Raw genomic sequence first — 22,922 nt, 5'->3', positions numbered from 1 at the left:
GCATTATGTCTAAAAAAAATGTATATACCTTAATTTTAAAATATTGCCATCATGTGAGCCTTCAGCAAGTTGTAATCTTGCAGTAGTAACGTCAGAGGTTCCTGATCACTATAACAAATATAGTAATAATGAAAAAGTTTGAAATACTAAGAGAATTACCAAAACGTGACACAGAGCCCTGAAGTGGGTGAGCAGTTGCTGTTGGAAAAACGGTGCCTTTAGACCTTCCTCGATGCAGGGATGCCGCAGACCTTCAGTCTGTAGAAAAAGCAGCATCTGTGAGGTCTGCCTGTATTTATTGAATGCCTGTTATACGTCAGGCATTGTTCTAGGAACCAACAGCACTCTGACCACGACAGACAAATATTTCTGCTCTTAGAGAGCTTTCATCCTATCAGGGAAAAGGAGTATATAGTAGTTAAGAGGTAATAATGGTTATGGAAAGAAAATAAAGTAGGGTAAAGGGCGTGGATAGGGTTGCCAGATTTAGCAAATGAAAACAGACAACACAAAATTGAATTTGAATTTCAGATAAACAGTGGATAGTTTTTTTTTTTAGCATGAGTGCGTCTCAAGTATTGCATGGGGCACAGGATCATTTGTTTATCTGAAATTCAGATTTAATCAGCCATCCTGTGTTTCATCTTGCAACTCTAGGTGTGGGGAGTTTGGCGGTGATGGTAGAATTTCGGATGGGACGATCTGGGTAAGTAGGTCTCCCTGAGAAGGTTGTGTTTGAGCAAAGACTTGAAGAGAAGGAGCCAGGCATTGCAGATGTCTGAGGGAAAAGAATTCCAGGCCGGGGAACGTGCCGGGAGCGTCTGAGGCAGGGCAAGCAGGCTCCCATGGCCAGAGCAGAATCGGCAGGAAACTTTGGCGTTTACTCCTGCAGGGGAAGCTTCGAGGAGGATTGTGAGCAGGAATAGCATGGCACAGCATTTGAAAGGATCACTCGGGCTGCTGGTTAGGGGGTTTGGGGTGGGGTGACGGGGAGATAGCTGTAGAGGCAGTGGGAAGCAACTGGATTCTGAATACATTTTAAAGGTAGAGCCAAGAGCACGTCCTGATTTATGATTTCTAGGACGTGGAGTAAGAAAGAAGAGAGGAGTCAAAATGACTATGAAGATTTTGGCCCACTACTGACAGGATGGAGGATTCTACTGAATTGAAAGAGATGGTTGTAGGAAGAAAGGGGTTTTTGGAGGGAGGGAGGGAGGGAGGGAGGGGGTTGGCACGGGGAAGACGGGGAGGTGAGGAAAGACAGTTGGGAATTTGGTTTGGGGCCTGTTAAGTTTAAGATGTTTAGTGCACGTTTGTGCTGGTTTTTTATTGTTTAGTGACGACGGACCGTAAACTTCAGTGGCATAAAACAACCCCCATTTTACTCTCATGGATTCTGTGGGTCAGGAATTAGGACAGAGGGCACAGCAGGGATGGCTTAGCTCTACCCATTATGTTGGACCTCAGCAGGGAAAACTCCAGTGCCAGGAGGGTGGGGGCTGCAATCATCCGACCTGGCACCTGAACTGAAGGTCATGAACTGGACTCAGCTGGGGCCGGTCAACGGAGGCACCAACCCGCGGCTTCTCCGTGAGGCTTGGGCTTCTCCAGCTCTGGCGACTGCCTCTCTGGTGGGACCGGTTGGAGAATGAGTGACCTCGGGTGGAGGCTGCATGGTCTTTTCTGGCCTGGCCTCGGAATCATGCACGGTCACTTCTGGCACATTCTGTTGCTGACGAGTCACAAAGCCCGCTCTGATTCCAGGGGAGAGGAATTGGATGGGGAAGTGACAAGGACACTGCCAAAGCTCATGTGGGATGGGAAGGTATTGGTGCAGCGATGTTTTGGAGAATACCATCTGCTCCAGCATCAGGAGGTGCTGGTTTAGCACTCACGTGCGAGTTAGTATAGACTCTCACGTGCGAGTTTGGAGGCTGGGGGAGATCTGGCCTGTACATGTAATTTGCAAGTCATTATCATATAGATGTCATTTCAAGCTTTGAGGCTGATTGAGAGCATGAAGAGAGTTAGTATAGACTGAGAAGTGGAAAGGTCCAGGGGCAGAGCCCTGGGGTTCCTGGAACACTGTTGAAGGATCAGAGAAAAGAAAACCAGTAGGAGGCAGAAATGACCAGTGAGGTGGGAAGAAAAATCTGTGATGTCCTAGAATCAAGGTGTTTCCAGGAATAAGGGTCAAGGTGTTAAGACTGAGACTGAAAATGGCCACTGAGTTTAGCGACGTGGCGTCATGGATAAGCTCCCCGTGGAGCAGCTCCTTTTCAGTGAGTGGGAGAGAAAGCTTGGCTTGAGTGGGAGGAGAGGAACCAGAAACAAAGCGTAGTATAACCAGCTCTTTCAAGGAATTTTGCTGTGAAGAGGAAAAGAGAAATGGGGTGGTAGCTGGAGGGGAAAGCAGGGATGGAGGGTTCTGGGTTTTGCCAGATGGGAGAGGTAATAGCATGTTCGTATGATCCAGTGGAAAAGGGAAGATGGGCAGGGGTGAGGGGTGGTGAGTTGCTGGAGCAATGGCCTTGAGTCGAGGAGAGGGAGGGGCTGCGTGTACCCCGGGTGTCCTGAGTCGGGAGGGCAGAGTGTCTGTGGTAGGTGGGCAGATGTGATGGTGGGATTTTGAAGTTCTCTTGACTCCTTCAGTTGTCCCATCGATGTGAAGGGTGTACTGATAGTGCCTATCACATTGGGTTGCTTTGAAAATTAAATGAGTTTATTTCTCTAAACCACTTGGAATAAATAGTTCCTGGCACATAAAATTCAGTTGCTATGTTTGAGTCTAAGCCCTTACTCTTTTTAAGATGGGTTTTTCCTCTGTGAAGAGTTGTGGTGATCAATCAGGTTTTTTTCATTTTAATAATCCTTTATTGAAGAGCATACACACGTGCGTTTGCATGTAAGGGTACAGCTCAGTGAATGATCGTGACGTGAACGTACCTATTTCCCACACCCAGATCAAGAAATAGAACATTAGTGGCATCTAGTGGGTTTGGGGGGTTACTTTGTTTTGTTTTTTTTCTCTTAAATGTCTTTAGTTCAAAAAACAGAAGGCTAGTCATTCCTGGGTTGGGATCCAGGATATTTCTGAAATATTTCCTGGCCTGTGAAATCCGAAAGTCTGGTAATACGTTTAACACTGAGCAGTCCAGTACACCTTGCTGGGCTATCCTGCTGCTGGACGAAAGAAAAAAATTCATTCCCAAATGTACAATAAGTTTCTAGAGTCATGAGAAAACTTCTAAACGATGACGTGACACCAATTCCTTGAACATTCTTCAAATCCTTTGCCTAAATTAGTGACTTTTGTGTTAAGAAAACCAGTAACATTTTTAAAGGATTTCAGGTTCTCGAAGATAAAATGCTTTTTGCCCTCTTCAGCTAATAACCACAAATTTATTGAGATTAGTTATTTATCCCTTGTTCTCGCCTTGTCCCAAAGAAAGTAGGCCTGTTTTCCCTGGAAGTGTTTCTCCGATCTGGTTTGCTTATGATGTTATTAGGAAGGTGATGGTATGACCGCTTTCTAAGACAATGTGTTGGTCACTTATTCTGTGTCTATTAGTGATTACCTGAATGGTTCCTCTTTCTAGGATGTGATCCACAAAACAAAATTGAAGAATACGTAGCTAGTGTCCTTTTCTTAGGGAAGCTCTTGTGTCATTGCCTAGTTATTTCGTATGGTTCCCAGCACACAACCTCTAATACACAAATATACACCCACGCGCGTGTGTATACACACACACACACACACATTCTGTGGTCATGGTAATGTTAGTGTTTGGGAAAGCCTGCCTCTTTTTTAATTGAGGAGACTTTGGTCTGCAGCCAGCACTCGCACTCAGTCTGTCCATTTTACTTGTGATCGTATTCATTTTATATTTTGATGTTGATTTACTGTTCGCAGTGTCTCAGTTGTTTAGAGCAGCCACTCTGTGGACTGGTAGAAGCTCTGTGCCCCGTCTTTAGTGGCGCTTGGTTTCTGTTTCTTGTGCCGGATTAGTAATTGGTATTTCATGAGCTCTCCCAGAACACCTGTCCACTCCCCCGCCCAGGGAAACCAAGACCCCTTTTTTCATTTATACGCAAAATGGAAAATATGGATGTTTTTGTAAGTTAATTTTATTATATGAAGATAGCATACAAAGTACATTCATAGTGACTAGAGATGTAGGACGAGATTCTGTCTTACTTATATCTGCAGCATATATTCTTGGTTTGTATAAAAGTAACTTTAAAATTCCAGTTTCCTTAAATAGTTCTGCACAAAACACACACACACAAATATACATATAGTTACTACCACTGTCGGTCAAAGACGCGCTCCTTCTTTGATCAGTTAAAAGGGGCCGACACGTGGTTGTTTCCTGTGCGGCATTCTTAGGGGCTGGGAAGCGAGGCGCAGCCAGAAGGCCGAGGTCACCTTCTCGGGGTTTGGACCCACTTGCTCCACGGGCCTGAGCGTCATTCTTAGACCAGCTAGATACAGGCTCGCGCGTGGTTCCCGTCCCCTCCTACCCACGCTGCTCCGTGTCCTTGATCTCACAAGTCCTGAAAGGGAGTACTTGTCCTGTCGTTGTTCAGGCCAGCCATTTCTGTCGGAGATGACAAATGGGTCTAATAATACCATCAGTCCACTAGTGATTGCATTTTCAGTGCTGTTTCAACGAACCCGTCTGGGACAAGCCCCTCGCCACTGGATACACTCATTCCTCCCAGCTTCCAGTTTTCATTCTATGTTAAGACTCCAGATAAAACCGGACTGATGGGACAGACCCGAGTCTCTGAGGAAGCCGGATTAACACAGTCTAACGTGTTCCTTTGGAAAGATGGTATTACTAAGGCCTCTTAATGATTAAGAGTTAGATTATTGAAATCAAGACATTATATGCATAGCTAAGGTTTTGCTTTGTTTTCACTAACTGCTGGATCCTTAACTGATTTGAGAAGACAGGAGAATCGATTGTGGTCTTCTTGTAATTGCCCTGTTTGACCTCCTCCCGGTTACCCGATTTCTACTGTTGCCAGGGGTCACAGGTGCTTTCGGGCTTGTGAAGAACAGGAAGAAGGCCCCCCCTCTCCAGGGCCCTGGCCCGATACTGTCTGCACTTGACTCTTGCTGGAGACTGGCTCCTCCAGTAGAGTCCCCGCCCCCGGAAGCAGCCGACGTCTTGCTGGGGACGTTCCAGCTCTCCCATCTCTTCATACGAAGAGCCTTGAAGCGAGACTGTGGCACACGGGGCAGGAAGCACAGGCCCGTCTATCACTTCCGTCTCAGGTTCTAGAGTTAAGAAGGGAAGCGTCCTCTTCTCTACCAGGAGCAGTGATTCCTTGTGGCCTGTCTGGCTCCAGCTGGCCCCAGAAGGTGTGCACATCCTGAACACGCAGCGTCACGCAGCGCCGGTGAGGGGTCCAGGGCCTCTGGACCCTGAGAAGTAGGCACCCTTTTGTACCCTGTCTCCCCATTTCCATCATCCTCAGACCCAAGGCAAGGCCCAAAGTAGATGAAAAGAGGCTTTTCTCCTACTGTCGGCTCATTAACTAATACCCGGAGTCCCCATTCTAGAAGTATCTTGCATAAATTACATACCACCTTTTTCCTCAAGGAGCATAAAGCGCTTAGTAGACATTGGTCAATGCTCTTCTGTCTAAGAGGCGAGCGTGGGTAGGGTCTCCACCGAATAAGAAGGACACCTGGTTGACTTCTGTCCTCGGGTCGCCACGGTTTTCGGGAGTTGGTCTGGTTGGCGTGGAGATGGGGTTTTCACTCCGCCTTCTCTTTTTTCCTCCATCTATCCTAGTTTGGGTCTAGAGTAAACCTACACAAGACTGTTTTCCTTCTCCTCAGCTTCCTTTTATAACTAACTGCACGAAACAGGTTAATACCAAAAACTGAGTTAAGTGTCTTGACTAGATGTTAATACTCCAGATGGAATCTGACGGTATCTTTGAAAACGTGGCTTTAAGCCGAACCGGTGATCTAGCAGACCAGACTCACTGGGCTGAGCTTCCTGGGAGCGGCGCGTGGGGAGAGGCGACCCCCGCCCCGCCCAGCTCAGGGGGTTGGGGTCAGCGTGTCCTGCTGGGGGGCCGGCGGGGGGACGGGCTTGGCTTCGAGCTCCACCCAGCGCTGGAGACGAAAGCCGTGCCCCGTCTGGGAAGAGGCACAGAACCCATCCCATAGCTGAGGTGGTGCAATGTGCTTGGTCGTTCCAAAAATTACGCTTGGCCTTTTTTGGCCTCTGCTCACCGCCCACCCCCTGTCCTGTCTGCTCCCTGGCTGGTTCTCGAACGTGGACCCAGTGGCACTGTCCCCATCCCACTCCGTCCCCGCGCCCTGTCCTGTTCTCTTCCTCTCTCCCCTCCTCCTCCCAGGCCGTGTCAGCTGCTGCAGGGCCCCAGAGCCACGCCTTTGCTGCACAGGCCTGTGACAGGTGACAGTGTGTGTCCTCAACCACCCGGAGCCCGGCGGCCCTGGGGCCCCGGGGAGGAGAAGCAAGTCCTGGGGCTGAGGAAGGATTTCTCCTACCCTCCGAGTCCCGCGAGGGTTGGCAGTGGTGCTCTTGGCTTTATCTATCTGGGGTTACATTCTTGTTAGTCAAAAGAGACAAAAAGCACTATTAACAGTCACACAAAAGCAGCTGGCTTCTGTGGAAAGGAAAAGGTGTCGATTTATATATGCATAATACTGGCAAAAGCTACTTTTCTGGGGGTATGAATACACACGTGGTTCTAGAAAGAAGGCTGTGCTGAGTCGGGCTCTAGACGGGTGCCGTGGAGTACGGGACCACGGAGTTGTAGTCGGGTGGGGGAGAGCAGCACGAAATCTTCCTCTCCAGCTCCGAGGGGTCATAGGTGAATCTGCGCCGGCCTCTGCTGAGGTGCCCACAGCTGGCATGGCAGAACGCGGGTCTGCTGAGGTCAGAAAGGCCCGACTCCTTACTTGTACTTGTTACTCTCAAGCTAAAGAAAGAAAAGAAAGGAAAAGAATCAACCGTACAAAGTTGATTTCTTGAACACACTCAAGTCCACCCCTTAGTGGGTCGTTTGCTCATAGGCGTCCTGGGGTTCATGGCTGTGGAGTCCCACCTCGCCCTCTGCCCAGGTCTCTGGAGCTGCGCACGGCCTCTCTGCCACCAGCTGGGGGTCATTCCGCCGGCCGGCCAGGGCCGAGGGTGGAATTAGTTAAGGCAAACCCAGAACTGCTGGTGGAAAATAGCCCCCAGGCTTGGGTCCAGCCCTCCCCTACTCCTGTGATTGGCTCAGAGATGCTCCCCAGCCCCGCAAATATTCAAGTCGAATCCCTGGAACCTAGGAATAGCACTTTATAAGGCAAGAGCTGCGATTGAGCTAAAGGATCTCCGGAGGCGGCGCCTGGCCTGCGTCCCCCAGGTGGGCCTCAAGCACAATCACACGCGTCCTTATAAGAGAGGCGGAGGTGGCGTCACGGCGCACGCAGGAGGAGCGGGAAGGTGGGGCCGAGGAGACGCGGGGGGCGGCACCGCTGGAGGAGGAGAGGCACGGTCTTCCCCGGGGCCCCCCGAGGGAGCGCAGCCCTGTGACAGCTTCATCTTGGACGTCCGGCCTCCGGAACTCCTGTGTTGAGCCACCGAGTTTGTGGAAGTTTGTTACAGCCGCCTGGAGAAACTACTAGAACGTCCTATGGAAAGGTGAGCACAGCCGTCCGTCTCCCTCTCCTGTTTGTGCTCCAGAGGAGAGGCATGTCCAGGTAAGGCGGTGTATCGCGGCAAGGGTGAAGGGGCAGGGGACTGGCTGCTGGCTTCCGTGCGTCGCATGCAGCCCAGGACGCCGCGCCGGGCAGAGGAGCTTCTCTTGTCCTCCCGTGTTTGGTGGGCTTAACAGCTGGGATGAGAATGAGAACCCCGGGCGCCACGACGTTGTTTGATTGGCTCTGCATTAGCGCGCCCACCAGCCTTCGATCCATGTTCTGTATTTTAGTCTCCGAGTAGAGGATGCAATGGGTGGTTTTCCTTTTTTCCACACAGGAAAGTGTTTCTGGAAGTGTTTTAAAGCAGGAAACAAAAGCGCGTGGGTCCCGCTTCTCCCGTCACTCCCCGCGGTGTCCCCTGACCTGCCCGGCGCGCGGCTCTGGGCCCCCGGGCGGGGGAGGGGGGGCGCCGCAGAGGACACGCGTGCGCAGGTGTTCGGGGCCGAACGTTCCCGGCCCTCCAGCTCCCTGGGGTTGATGCGCTGTGGGCCCCATCGCTCAGAGGCGTCTGTGGCCACCCTTTGACTTGGACCAGGGCCAGCAAACTAGCCGTGCGCTGGCCACTTGTTTGGGTTTTTTTTGTTTTGTTTTGTTAAGCAACAGATGTATTGACATACAACTTACATACTATGCGATTCACCTATTTAAAGCGTACAGGCCAGTGGTGGTTAGTATATTTACAGATGGCTCTTCTGGGCATTTCATATACATGGACTCATACGAGGCATAGTGTTTCATGAGCGGCTCTTTTCACTTAATTCAAGGTTCATCCATGTTGCAGCGTGTATCGGTACCTCATACTTTTTACTGACAGATCTCCTTCTATTGTACAGATATATGCATTTTAGTTATCCCTTCGCCAATTGATAGACATTCGAGTTGTTTCTTCCTTTGGTCATTATGAATAATGCTGCTGTGAACATTTGTGTGCAAGTTTCTGTGCGGACGTAAGTTTTCATTTCCGTGGGGTATATACCTACGGAGCTGAATTGCCGGTTCCTAGACTATTTAGCCTTCTGAGGAACTGCTAGACTGTTTTCCAAAGTGGCTGCACTGTTTTATGTTCCTACCGGCGAGCATACAGGGTTCTAATTTCTCCATCTCCTCGCCAGCACTGACTCTGATTCCAGCCATGCGGGCAGGTGTGAAGAAGGGGTGTCTCATGTGCCTTGCATCTCCCTGATGACTAACGAGGTTAAGCATATTTTCCTGTGCTCCCTGGCCGCGGTTGCCTGCTTCTGTAGGGAGAGGTGACCGCACACAGCTGCAGCTCCTTGCGCGTGTACTGGGGACGGCTGCTTCTGTAAGTGGCAGAGGCGAGCCGTGGTTTGCCCTCTGGCTCTGTGAGTCAGCAGAGCCCTGATTTAGGTACAAGAGGAGCAGGACGGTTCTGCCTGTGGGTGAGTCAGGGGCAGGCGTTTGAACCGGGAAGGGACGAGCACCAAGAGGGTCGTCCTGGAGGGTCCAGCGACAGCCCACGTTTTCTGACGGCGTTGCCACCGGCCGCTGTGTGGAGGAAGGAAAGCCACGGTCCACAGGACATGAGCACTCACTTGGAAGGGTTGGGGTGTCAGGAGGGCGAGTCTCAGGACTGGACGGCAGTAGTCAGGCCCTTCCTGTGCCGCTGCTGCCGGCCCGGGATGGTGAGGGGTGCGCGTCCCCTCCCTGCCCCTGTGAGCAGGTCTCTATCTGACTGTGCACTGTTGACAGCTGGAGACATGGGGCTCCTTTCCACCGAGGGGCTGTGCTTCATGGGCTCGGACTGCCTGTCCTTGCCCGTGAAGCAAGTTCTGTTTTCTCTTAAATCCCAGTCTTCCTTCCCAGAACATGGCGCTCAGATATCTGATTTTATGCCCTCTTTCCTGTCCTTCTGGGGAGAAAAAAGTGCTTTCTGCACGGCCTGGACACTATGGTCTAGGAGGGCAGGTAGCCCTCAAGTATCGCCATGAAACCCTCTCCCCTGGCATCTTCCTTCTCGCCCCTCCGGGAACTGGTCAAAGCCCCCCCAGCGTCCTTACTCAATCTTCAGTGAGGCTTTGGGTTTACTCTCGGCCCAGGTGAAGCGCTTTAGCAAGGGAGAGGCCAGCAGGGTGCCACTGTCCAGCTGGTAGTCCTGAAGGGAAGAAGGGAAGAAGGAAAAGGTTACACCTCTTGCTTGACCTGGAGGGGCCCATGCCAATCGGGGTGTGATGTTGGGATGCGCATCTAAGGTCACTCCAGGCTCTGGCCTCATCTTCCACACTCCCTGCCTGTGAAGACACAGAATTGTCTCCATATCGGCAAGTCTAAACTTTGTCAGTCACAAGAAATCCCTGTGCCCAGTGACTGAGGCCCTTCCTCCTGACGGTGAAGAAAGCAAATGTAAACAAAAGGGAAAACTGCGGGTACCAGGTGAGCGTTTTTCCTAGTCAACTTTTATGCAAATTATTGCTTAAATATATTAAAGATAGTTGGACGGATGACTTGGCAATGATATGTAAAGACTCTGAGAAATGATAAAGACACAGTTTAATTTTTCTTGAAGATTCTACAGAATTTTTTAGGCCCTCCTGTGTGGTGGTTTCCAGCCATTCTGTTTCCTTGTTGGTTCGTATTTAGCACTGAGTTTTATGCAGGGTCCTGACTCTGTTGACACGGCGTTTCCAGTGAGTGGACCCCACACGTGGTTCCTGCCACCTTCAGTCCCCCCGTGGCTCTGTCTGTGTCCTTAAGTATCGTCAGTAAAGGAGCCTCAGGAAGGGGCCTACCCCAGTTCCCCAGGTACTCAGGTGGGCAGGGCTGAGGGTCAAAGAAGCCTTCCATGTTTTGTTTCTTATCGTCTCCTTGGACTTAAAACCAGTGTTTCTAAGCAGCAAACCAAAATTTCCAGCCACTTTGCCTTTGTATTCACCAGCTTATTTGTAATTTTTTTAGTGTTTAAATAATCTTTCCTTTTTATCTGGTGTGTTTGGAAGGTTTTGGTGTTTTTCAGTGATGACTGTGCTGTGTCTCAAGGCCACGCTCTCTGTGGTCATCACCTTCACACCACAGTAGGTTTTTTTTTTTTTTTTGCGGTACGTGGGCCTCTCACTGCTGTGGCCTCTCCCGTTGCGGAGCACAGGCTCCGGACGCACAGGCCCAGCGGCCGTGGCTCACGGGCCCAGCCGCTCCGCGGCATGTGGGATCTTCCCGGACCGGGGCACGAACCCGTGTCCCCTGCATCGGCGGGCGGACTCTCAACCACTGCGCCACCAGGGAAGCCCCCACCGTAGGTTTTACAGGCCTTTTTTGGGTCACGACTCCGTGAGCGGCCCTGAGATGCAGCGGCCATGTCTCTTGTCCAGCCCTTCCTCTCCTCCCCTTATTCTCTCAGCCCCACATCCCAGATCTTTTAAAGGGACAAGCTGGTTGAGGCCTCTTGTTTGCTGGGCTGTATGGATCACTTTGCCCTGTGTGGTTGGGTGGGAGCAGAGGCCTAGGAGATTCTTCCAGGATCTCAGGGCTGCTCGTGGGAGAGGGCTCTCTGTCGCACCACGAAGGTGCAACCACTCATACAGCTTTTAGTTCCTCTAATGCTCTGAAAGCAAGGTTCCATCACTGATGGCCAAGAAGCTTAGAAACACACAGGTTTCGTAGCGGACTGAGTTACGCCCAGGCAAGGACATGGGCCCTGGAGTGAATCCTGGGTCATCTTCAAACTACAGAATTACTTTCAAATTAGCTCTGTGTATTCTATGTCTTGTTGTCAGCCCCCCTGAAATGGTCATTTCAGCCACCACTGATTACTGGCCCCCGTTGACCTAGAGCCACCGGACGACTGGAGCTTGTGTTTGGATGGGGTGCACTGAGTGGGTTCCTTCCATTACTTACATCAAGCATGGACGTGGCATTTGGTGAAAGTTCTTCAAAGGTTTTGATTTTTTCCAGGCTGATGAAATTGAGAGCATTTACATATCTAAAGAAGAAGCAGAAAGAATAATCAAGACGGGAAAATGCATCCAGTTTTGATTAGTCAGGAGACCATGGGCACCACATCCCAGCTAAGGTGAACCCAAATACTAGGAGTCACCTCATCCCTCTTGAGGCTGCAATTCTCTGGCTGTGTCTCCCTGGGAATCCAGACAGTGGTGCTACTTCCTCCTGTGGTTGCTAATCCACGTTGCATAGTTTTGAGCAAAACCCCCCAGAGGGACCCTTGAGAGACGAGGTAGCGGTCAGGCCTCTGGCCCCCCGTGGAACCAGATGGTGTCGGGCTGAGAAGAGACCTGGGTCGTCATCTGGTCTAAACACCCATGTTACAAAGAAATGGGAAATGATGCCCAGAGAGGTGATGTGGCTTCATCATGTACAGCTGCTACTTCTGAAAGGACATGACCCGTCAGGGTCACACAGCTGATTCAATGGCATAATCGAGCACCAGGGCTAGTCTCGTGTATCCAGTTTTGCGATCACAGATCGGGAGAAAGGGGTAGTATTTGGATGAGCTCCCTGTGACTGCCTGCTGAGCTTTGGTTGATCTGTTGGGAGGGGCCGGCAGAGGGACCCTCTGTACGCCCCCTCACCTGAGGCCCTGTCACCACCGACAAGGCCCCATCTCTTAGGCGAGCTCCCTATTGGGCCCAAGGCTAAGCAACAGACCGGAAAGGCCCGTGTAACTTTGACACCTTCCTCCCCAGGTCTGACCCAATCCGCCCCTGCTAATTTATTTAATCCACGCTTACTTTTCTCATCTTTAAAACAATGGATGACTCATCTGGGCCGGTTGTGAAGTATGAATCGTGCCGCTGACCTGTGACCCAGCACCGCAAATCTGGGCCGGCCACTGGACTTCTTCCAGGCCTGTCCCAGACCATCAGTCTTTCCAGCTCTTCCCTAGTCACCTGCCAAGCTTGGCTGAACTGAGGTTGGAGCCCTAGGAGTATACCCACTGCAGGCAAAAATGCTAGAAGGCCCCCAGGATAGTCTAAAAGTCCTGAAACGAGTCCTGACCACACGGGGACAGGGAGGGAGTGTCAGAACACCTGGGTTAGAAGTTCTATTCTGCGGCTTTCGAGCCGCACAGTTTTGGCGAGCTGTCCTCTGTGGAGCTCTAATGTCCCCACTTGTATAACAGGAACCCTTCATAGGATTGGTTTGAGCATGGTGCCAGACCACACAGCACGTGTCTAACCATTAGCACTGACTGTGTGTGACACACGTGTCACTGCTAGGACTGAGGTGCCGACCCCGCCCAGCACGGCTACTCAGTACATCTTTCTTCCCTTACACCTTCTCCAATTTCCTCTAGGCTAACGAGAGGTACTTAGTTTGTCAGGTAAGAAAACAAATCCACTTTGTTGCATTTTATCGAAGGTATCATGAAAAAAGTCAAGGTCATTGGGGGGAACAAAAGAGGAGTTCTTCTAGAATAAGACAGACTAAAGAAATGAAAGAAAATGCAAAGTGTTCTTGATTGGATGACGCTTTTAAAAAAGGTACATAAGACATTTGGGGGAAATAATGGAGATTTGAAAATTTAATAGTATGAAGGGATTATCAATTTTCTTTGGTGTGATAATTTTTGGCATGGTGGCACAGAAGACTATCCCTTATGAGATGTATACCAAAGTATTTAGAGGGAAGGTGTTACAGTGCCTTATGCCCTTTTCCAAAAGGTTCGGCAAAAAGAAAAATACACACATACACACGTATCGAGTACGTAGACGAAATAAGGTAAAATGTATGTTTGGGTTTAGGAGGTGGGCTTTTATTTATGTTTGAAAATTTTATAAAATGAAGTTGGGGAAAGAGAGATCTTACCTGACATTATCAGAACTTCCTGAATTAAACTTTGGAGCAGAAATATCTTCCTTGAAGAAGTCCTCTGAGAAGGCAGGAGTTGAGTACGTAAACCCACTATTTCCTGTCAGTATGGCATTGAGTGGGATATAGTCCTTGCCATCCTAAAACACCAAAGACAGGTGTAGTCGCATGCATTTCTACTTCAGCCTGTTTCTGTGGGACACTGTTTCAGTTCAACTATGTCATTTCCACAATCTTGATTGTGTTTGGGGAAGATAAGTCTGCACACACCCGCACACGCCCACACCCCCCACACACACGTGTTTTCTTTTACTCCTGAGCTCAGCTATTAATAGCCATTAAAATAACAGACAAAGAAGACACTCCCTTGACTTATATTGAAGGCATCTGGCCTTCTGATACTCTAGATAAATTTACCTGTTGTACATTGGCTTGAAGCAAGTCGCCTAGTTTTTCCACAAGTTCTGCGAATCTTGGCCTTTCTTTTGGGTCTTTGTGCCAGCAGTCCAACATGATCTGGTAGCTGTTGGGTGAGAGCACAGCAGAGATTGCTGGAGAGCAGTGGGGGGTACATAGACTGCCCTACACACTGGCCAAGGGATGGGTGTTGTCATGGGTATAAAGACGATGCTTCTCGTAGTATGCAGTGCTTGCTCCACTTTTAGATGTGGGTATGCAGCCACGACACATAAAAAGGGTGCTCGGGCCAGGTCCTGCTGGTAGTGGAAAACACGTCTACACAGGCAGACTCTCAAACCAACCCCCCAGAGCCCATGACGACCCAGGCTGTTGGCGGGAGGGGGGGCTGAGCTCTGAGTGAAGCCGAGCTGTCTGGGGGGAAACGCCAGTGGTCACTCGGCCATGAAGTGTCACGTCCTCCCCTCACTGTGCAAAGCAGGACAGTGTCCTTAAAGGTGGAAAGTGGATATAGACACAGATATCCACGGGTGAATAGTCTGCAGTCTTAGGACCTTCTCAGGCTGGAATGAAGGCTGCCCTGGGCTCCTGCATGAGCACATGGGATGTCTTACCCCTCACAGTTGCTTTGTCGAGCTCAGCAGTGGAGGTGGGCAGGGGGAGGCACTGTGTACACGACCCACATCGCATCCAAAAGGTGGACGTCCACACAGAGTGTGGGTAGCTCCTCGGGCCGTATGCTAGTTCCTTCCATGTGGCTGACTGCCCCACCCCCAGCATTTCAAAGCCACCATTACAAACTGGCCTCTCTCCGCACAAGGCAAAAGTACAGGCTGGCTTTTGGATATGAAACCATTTGTCTTAGTGTCCCAGAAGCCGACTCTTGTCCCGGGATTTAAATGTCAACAGGGTTCCTCTGTGATGCTCCTGACACTTTAGGCCGAAGGGTATCGGGCTCCTCTCTCAGTCACGTCTGCAGGGAGTAGAGGTCTCTACCTGCCCCTTTTGGGCACACCACCTCCCAGGCATCTGTACACACACTGGCTTTAGGATCTATTCTCTTTGTTCTCCTCGGGATGTTGATTGTAAGTCATCTCTTCTCTCAGGAGATCCCCTAGAGAGGACTCTGACCAGGTCGGATCAAAATCTAAATGGGCCTGGACTCTGGGTCAGAGCCCGGCTGAGAGCCCTGCTCAGGCAGGGACCTCCTCTCCAGACCCCTCACCTAACCCAGGGCCTGCCTGTGCGCACTCAACAAATGTCTGCTGAAGGAAGTCAGACTGATCTCCTAGAAGAGAACGTGCTGCTCCTTCCATGAATCCCTAATTCCCAAGGCAGACTACAGACACGGCTGGGACCTGGGCGCTGCCAGGATGCACCTGAGGTGACGCATCCCTGCTGCCACCTCTCAGATGTGAGCCTGCAGGCGGCACCCACAGCTCCAAGTGTCTCTTAAGGCTATCCCTATTTTGTGTCAAAGTCTATGAGGTGGCTGACGGACAGGGAGAATATAGGAAGGTTAAAAGAAAAAAAAACAGAGTATGAGGAGGGATATAAAAATAACAGTGAGAAAAGGTTGAAACTACAGGCAGAGTTAAGATGCACAATTTATATCATGATTTTGAGTAGTTTGACAGAGGCAGTGCTCTAAACTTCCAGGCAGCTGGTGAAAGGAAGGAATAACCAGTTCAATGATGCACGTGAGCCGGAAGCTAAAAATAAACCAGCTACTTGGAAGAAGTATGGCTATTCCCAGAACTGAAATCTGAAAGGAGGTTCTTGTAGACACCTCTCAACTGCATCATTATCCGGGTAATAATGACTTCATGGGATGGCCTTGTGCATTGTCTTTCAATGCTGGCCAAAGTCTCAATGGCAAAAAATCCCGTTCAGTAAAAACAATGCTAAGAGGTAGAACAGTGTGGTCCAGGTGTGTGTCCAAAGGCTCTGATTTAACCCCGGGATAAAATTCTAGGTACCCAAGGGGTTGGGAGCACCATGTGGTCTTCAGAACGTTCCACGGGCACTGGTCTTCACAAGCAAACTCTCCTGATACTTGGCTGGTGGAGCTGAGGTCCTCCTTTCTGATAGGATATCTGCTTGCTGGGTACTTAAGTCTTTGTTTAGGGACGGACAGGAGTTCATAAAGATCACATGTCTGAATTGCTAACTTTCCTCCATTTGTCCAAACTTCCGGGTCAAGACTCTTTTCAGAAGATGATTCTGGTTCCCTCCCACCTGTGTCTCACCTACCGGACCTGTTTGACCTAAATCCTAGGGGCGGGCTGTGGGTTGACTTGTTCTAAGAGTGGTGAGGGCCCTTGGGTGAGTGTGCTATGTGGTCCAGTGTCAGGTACCACTGCAGTGGGGCTCAGCTTATAGACACCAAGGAGGCTGGGACTCTGGGCTGTCGTCGCTGCTCTCTGGGAGACACGGGACAGGCCCCTTAACTCTCGCTGACGAGCAGTGCCTCAGAGTGAGGGCTCAAGGCACGTGCTCCATCCAGGCAACCCAGGCCAGCCTGCTAGCGACCACAGGGCTAGAGTAGCATAAGACAGTCCCGTGTGGATCTCATATTAAGGTCCGTTTACACATCTTACTAATTTATTGAGATAGGTACAGAAATGCACGCTACAGAGGCAGGTGGTCACGAGACTCGAGTCTGGGATCCTCACCCCAGGGGCGTGGGCTGTGGCAGAGGCTGGCCTGTGTCTGCCTTACCTTGTCTAAGGCTCCCTTTTCTTTAGCAAGAAACAGATTCTCAGAGACCACTGGAAGAACAGTAAATATATACACAGATATTCTATACAAGGCAGCCAAAGCAAGAAAGGCTTGAACCAGGCAAAAAGAAAAGAAAATATATGGGGGGGGGTGCCCTGAGAGTAGGGAGCATTTGGTCAAGCAGAGGCCCCAGACTTATGCCGACCAGCATCACTTCGCTGCTGAGAGGCAGCTGGTGGGGGAAATGCAAGGCCTGTGAACAGGATTCTCCCAGGTTCCTCTCTGCTGAAACCAGCCGAAGGGACCACCTGCGACTCTTGCTGTTTTTTATTTTGATTCTTGGTTTCTGACTTCTAGTTTCCACTCCTCTTGCCTAAGATTCAGTGCAAATCATCTCAAACACCAAAGGAAAAGAAAAAAAAAAATCAAAACATTCATTATTTCTTCCCTTATTGAAAGACATCTGATTAAACAGGCTCTGAGCGAGGAATGAGTGACTCACGTTAAAACCGTTTTACATCACTAAGTAAACAGGTTTAATAAAGAAAAGAGACACCAGTTACACCCAACCCCATGGCCCCTCTAGAAAACAAGCCAAGGGTGACGGGACTGTGAGAAAAGCTTCCTTTCCAAGCTCTCACCCAAGCTCCCAAGGGCACGCCAATTTAGACCAAGTTCAGGTCATAGAACCCTAGTTCTGAGAGCTGCCCTTCATCCTCACCAGGGCCTTCCCGCTGTTGGAACAAACAGGAGGGAAATGACTCCAACAGCTTTCAAACGCTGAAGGTTTGAATTCTGGACTTCCCAACAAACGATTCACAAAGCTGCTTCTTTCTTTTTATAGTTTCTAAAATAAACTCCCTAGAATTGAGGGACCATCCTTCTTTCTGTGGACTGGGGTACAAGTGCTACCTTATATAAAGACTTGAAGGTTTGATAAAGTCCAAGTGAGTTTTGGGCCCAAAGTTGATGTGAGTTGTTTTGGACCAGAACCTGGGTAAGAATTGGAAACACACCCTGCAGGTGTGTAGCGTGGTGCTGGGGGCTCGGTTTGCTTAACTAACGGGCAAAGTGGCAAATCGCTTAGACGTCCTGTGCCTTGGTCGTCTCATCTGTAAGGTGGAGATAATGACAGCAGCCACTTTACAGGGTTGTTATGAGAATGAGGTAAGTTAATATGTTAAAGTGCCTAAGACAGTGCCTGATGCTTAATAAGGACCAAGTAACGAATAAATGCTGTTGTTAATGACCGCAATCATTATTACTGTTAGTCACTGGGAACTTGCTTTTGTGATTTTCAGATTATATGAAAAGTCAAAGGAAATATTTAATTCAAAGCATGAGTGGACATATTAGACATTTCTTCTAAGGAACATGGGGTATATTCCTAATTTAACCGTCCTGTGATCTAGGGAGCTCAGTCCAGAGGACCGCCTTTAAATCTGTCTCCTCTCTACTTAGCCGGCAAATCACGAGACTTCTCAGAGGCTTAGTTTCGTCACTCATCCAATTCAGGTGAAAATTCCCGTCTGCCTGCCCCTCAAGCGGGCTGGGATCTTCGCTTAGAAAACTGTAAAGTGCAAAGTCATCTCATTTTAAACCAGACCTCCTGGTGTCTGCCCCTGTCCACCACGTAAAAGCAGTGAGCAATTGAGAACTCTCCTGCCTTTAAAATCTCTCTCCAGTCCAGCGCAGGCCTGGGGCTAATCTAGCCGCGTCCCCAGCTCTCAGAAGGGCCTTGTGCTTTGCTGGCAAGGACACCACGTACGACCGAGAAGGCCGGGTCCCTTCTCCCCTCTGCACTCAGGCCGCTCCCCAGCCCCGCCTCCGTGGCCCGAGTCCCCCGTCCTCATGGTCCCGGGTCTGACCTAGCTTGTCTCTGGGCCGTGGAGGAAAGAGAGGGCACTTTGGCCAAGCGCACACTTTCTTCGTTCCCTCCGACTCCTCCCAAAGGCCATCGAGGGGCTCCTCACAGCCCCAAGTTGTGCGGGTGGGAGGGGGAGGGCCCCCTGTCTGTTCGGGAAAGGTGGTACCGCCGCGAGCATGGGCGGGGGGCCGGGGGGGGGGTGGCGAGTCCTTGTCTAGCAGCCTGAGAGAACTGCCGGGGTCATCACCTTCCTGCCCAGGCCTCAGGGCAAAACACCCGCAGAGCGTCAGGAAGACAGAGTCTGAGAGGGGCGAGCAAGCACTTGTCCAAGGTGGACAGCCCTCACCCTGGTCCTCCCGTCCTCCTAGAGCCACGGGGCCAAGCGGAGGGGCCACCGCCAGCAGCAGCCCCAGCCCCCCGCTCCGCACAGGCTGAAGGTGCCTCGTTGCCCACGCGGGCCTCCGGGGAGCAGGGTTCCTACCCAGTCTGGACCCCCGTTCCTCTCCTCCACATCTCCCCCTACACTCCAGCCAGCCCCCCATGGTCCCGGGTGTGGCTGGAGGGCCGGTCAGCTGCGGAGCCCGTGGACCCACTTTGTGAGCGGGCACGGGGTCTGGTCTCCACTTCCCGGGCGGGCTGTTCAGTTGTGCCCGGGCTCCTAGCTAGAAGCTGTGTTCCTAACCTCGGCTCGCAGCTACGTTGGGGGTGGAGAGAAGCCCTAGGTAGGGACGGGTCCAGGACGTGACGCCTCGCTTCTGGAACGTGCTCCCGGCACGGCTGGGCCCCAGGGGGCTAGGCAGGGGCAACCCTGGAGTAAGGAGAGCCCCCTGCATCTCCCAGGACAGGGGCTCTGGACGTCAGCAGCACGTCCCCTTCCTGAGGCGGCCTGGCCGGCGGTGCGGGGGTGGGGAGCCATGGGCTGGAGGTGACGGGGGCTCACATTTCGGGCGTGGCGTACTCCGGGGCCCGCATCCTCATGCCGTCCTTCAGGCGGCTGCAGAAGTCCTCGTCCATCTGCACGCCCGGGTACGGGGACCCACCTGTACCGGAACACAGGGCACGTTATGGCCTCAGGGCACAAAACGCCCCGGGGGGCAATTCCGTGTCTCTTTCCTCCCTTCCAGGTGAGGGCTGGGTAGTGAACTCCTGGTGATCAGCGCACAGCGCAAGCCCCAGGGCAGCTCAGCGGATCCTTGCTGGCGACAGGCTTGGCTGCTTGGCGCCCTGGTGCTGGATGTCAGATGCCCGCAGGCCGTTCCCATGGCTGCTCTGGTCTGTTGGGTCAGGAGAAAGGGTGGCACCTGAGGGGTCCCTCCCCTCTCCCTACAAGGAACCCTAGAGAAAGCCCAGCATTTAGAAACTCCTTCCTTGAGTTAATGAGCTGCTTTTTAAAAAGCCAGTAGACTCGGGAGGCGGTCACTGGTGGCTCACTCACAGCTCACTGAGAACGACTTTAACTCACTACTCCCGTGTAAGGTTCGCACAGCACTGGGGGACCGGTTGCCGTGAGGGGCCCGAGGGAAGGGGGCCAGGAGCTGCAGGACTGGGCTGGCTGCTGTGGGGGCGGGGCCTGCAGGGGGCCCAGAGGAGCCTGGACTTTGCCTTTTGCCAGTTTTTCTGGGCAGGGTCGCAGGTAAAGGTCCCTCTTAGAGGGACTGGTGGCTGAGGTAGGGCTCGAGGGTAGCAGGCCCTCCCGATCTGCCCTGTTCCAGACCTCGAACCTAGTGTGTCTCAGCATTTGTTTGTCTGCACTTTCGAGTGACTGCTGTCAGGAGGAAGCAGCTGGGCGGCGTGCAGCACTGGCCCTGCGTCACCGCGGGGCCACTGTGGCCGCCAAGCTGCTTTCAAAGACTGGAAGCAGCAGGTGCCTGTCATCGAAAGCAGGGGAATGTTTTTCACACATTACAGGAAACCAGGGATGTTACTGGGTGACTTTTTATTTGCTCTGCAAGGCAAGTTTCTGGCAAAGTCCGAAAGACTCTTGGCTAGACCCAGCGTTTGGGAGGCCTCGGAGCATCGGTGCATGTCTGCGAGCAGATTGGGGCTCCGGGCGCATCTGTGTGCTTGGGCGCCTTGGACGAGGCTTCCAGCCACCGCAGTGGGTGCTGGTGGAAGCAGGGTAAATACAACCAGCGTTCCTGCCGCTCATTCTGCATAAACCAGTGTCTGGGGCTGGCTGTGCTGACATCAGAGGCACGGGTTGAGCTGTGTTTGTTGGGTCTTTCCTGGGAAATTCTGCGGGGAGGGGGGGACGTGGGGAGGGAAGAGGAATGGGTGTTTGAGGAATTAGAAAAAGGGGGCCGAGGACAGGGAAGGAGTAGCCAGACTGGCTGAAGACAAGCCTGACTGCGGATCTTACTCTGGTCAGACCTCGTTCACGGCCCTACGAACATCTTTGCGGTGCAGGCGCACGTGCACACGCCACTCGCCTGAGCCTACGTGGGTGTTAGATGCTGATCTGCCCGCGGACACTCGGCAGAGGGGCGGGCGTTCGGTTCTGGCCTGTCTGCTCTCATCCTGCCCCCAGGTTTACCTAAGGAGAAGATTTCCCACAGCAGTACTCCGTAAGACCACACGTCGCTCTTGGTGCTGTAGCTTTTGTCAAAGATGGATTCGGGAGCCATCCACTTCAGAGGAAGTCGAGTCTAGAAAAGGGCAAGGGGGCCTTGAGCAGGAGAACGTGACAACAAAGCACATTCGACCCATGTGCCCACGGGGTCACCTCCCAGATAACATTTGGCCTATAAGTCATTTCCTAGAGCAGCAATGGTTTCCCAGCATGGAGGAAACTCATAACATGCAGTGTTACGCTGAAAGAGGGAGAGTTGTGTGCTACACCAATTCCTGTGATGGCAACAGTTGTTCAGTGAGCCCTTCCTACGAGCACAGCATGTCCTGACTCTGTAAGAAATCCTTCTCCCCACAAGAGCTCACACTCTACAGAGACCTGGGAAAGAGTGATCTGAAGTAGAAGGCATCCTGAAACTCGATAATTTCCTGGAATTTTTCTTAAGGATTTCGAAAGGCATTCCTATTAAAAAAAAAAAAAAAAAAGGATTTAAAAAGTCATTGAATGGGGGGAGTTGGCAAAGGCACCAGAAAGAAGCAAGTTGATAGTTGATGGACAGTATTCAGGACGCCATGTGGCTGGTTTTCAAGCAGGAACTCCAGTGAGTTAGGCCCGGCCACTTCAGAGGGATGGGGATTGACAGGGAGCCTGGGATAGTGGAGAGACAAAGAGAAAAAGACGGGGGAGGGCCAGGGGGAGGCTGAAAGAGACACGGATGGACACAAAAGAAGCACAGACTGACACATGGGTAGATGCCATCTTTGCAAATCGGGGCTCTCAAGGAAAGCTTGTTGTTTTCCTTTTATAAAAAGAAACAGTGGGGCTGGGCTTCCCTGGTGGCACAGTGGTTAAGAATCCGCCTGCCAATGCAGGGGACATGGGTTTGAGCCCTGGTCCGGGAAGATCCCACATGCCATGAAGCAGCTAAGCCCATGCGCCACAACTACTGAGCCTGCGCTCTAGAGCCCGCGAGCCACAACTACTGACCCCGTGTGCGTGCCTAGAGCCAGTGCTCTGCAACAAGAGAAGCCACCGCAATGAGAAGCCCATGTACTGCAACGAAGAGCAGCCCCTGCTCGTCACAGCTAGAGAAAGTCCGCGTGCAGCAATAAAGACCCAACGCAGCCAAAAAATAAATAAATAAATGAAAGAAACAGTGGGGGACTTCCATGGTGGTCCAGCAGTTAAGACACTGTGCTTCCAGTGCAGGGGGTGAAGGTTCGATCCCTGGCTAGGGAACTAAGATCCCACATGCCTCACAGTGCGGCCAGAAAAAAAAAAGAAAAAAGGAAAAAAAACTGTGGAGAAGTGGTTCTCAAAGTATAGTCCTGGGACCAGCTGAGGCACATTCTCAGGCTCCACCCAAGACTTTCAGTTGAACAGGCTCTCCAGGTGATGTGTGTGCTCGCTCAAGTTTGAGAACCGCGACTGTGGAGTAGTCATCAGAGCCCAGACACAGACTTAATTAAGGCTTCAGGGTAAAGGCCAGAGAAGAGGGGGCACAGGAGGTCACCCGCAAAAGCAAAAATAACACTATGTTCAGAAACAGGCGGGGAGGAGAGGCCCGTGTGAGCTGGCAGCGATGCTGGGTCTGAAGGCAAACCCGGGAGGGACGCGATTTCCTCCCCGGCAAGGTCATCCTGACGCCTGCCCCCGCCCTTCCTGAGATGTGTACACCTGCTGAATCCATCACCCGGGTTTATTTGAGGGGAAGAGTCCAGGCTGTTCTTTCCAGCGGCCCAGGGAACTCCCCCAGGGGGCAAAGGGGAGGGGACGCTGTGGTCCCCGCAGGGCCCACCGAACAGCGCTCCGGGGCCCAAAGGACAGGAGCC

General features: G+C 51.6%; 1 protein-coding gene across 1 annotated transcript in view; it reads right to left on the bottom strand.

Annotated features, from left to right (window-relative positions):
* Positions 1-3,913: 3,913 nt before the first annotated feature.
* FLT1 (fms related receptor tyrosine kinase 1) overlaps positions 3,914-22,922 on the bottom strand; it is a 171,296-nt gene continuing 152,287 nt past the window's right edge. The window contains exons 24-30 of the mRNA XM_022574557.3: positions 21,055-21,166; positions 19,462-19,561; positions 13,934-14,039; positions 13,514-13,656; positions 11,585-11,669; positions 9,754-9,848; positions 3,914-6,969 (exon numbers count right to left, since the gene is read on the bottom strand). Coding sequence (XP_022430265.1) covers positions 6,768-6,969; positions 9,754-9,848; positions 11,585-11,669; positions 13,514-13,656; positions 13,934-14,039; positions 19,462-19,561; positions 21,055-21,166 — 843 coding nt within the window. The 3' untranslated portion in view covers positions 3,914-6,767. The remainder of the gene's footprint in view (positions 6,970-9,753; positions 9,849-11,584; positions 11,670-13,513; positions 13,657-13,933; positions 14,040-19,461; positions 19,562-21,054; positions 21,167-22,922) is intronic.

This window comes from Delphinapterus leucas, chromosome 18, assembly GCF_059928025.1.
Source record: "Delphinapterus leucas isolate spDelLeu-1000000601 "Yukka" chromosome 18, BTC_Dleu_Yukka2, whole genome shotgun sequence".
In the NCBI taxonomy this organism is placed as follows: Eukaryota; Metazoa; Chordata; class Mammalia; order Artiodactyla; family Monodontidae; genus Delphinapterus; species Delphinapterus leucas.
This window is presented reverse-complemented; position numbering and strand designations above follow the sequence as displayed.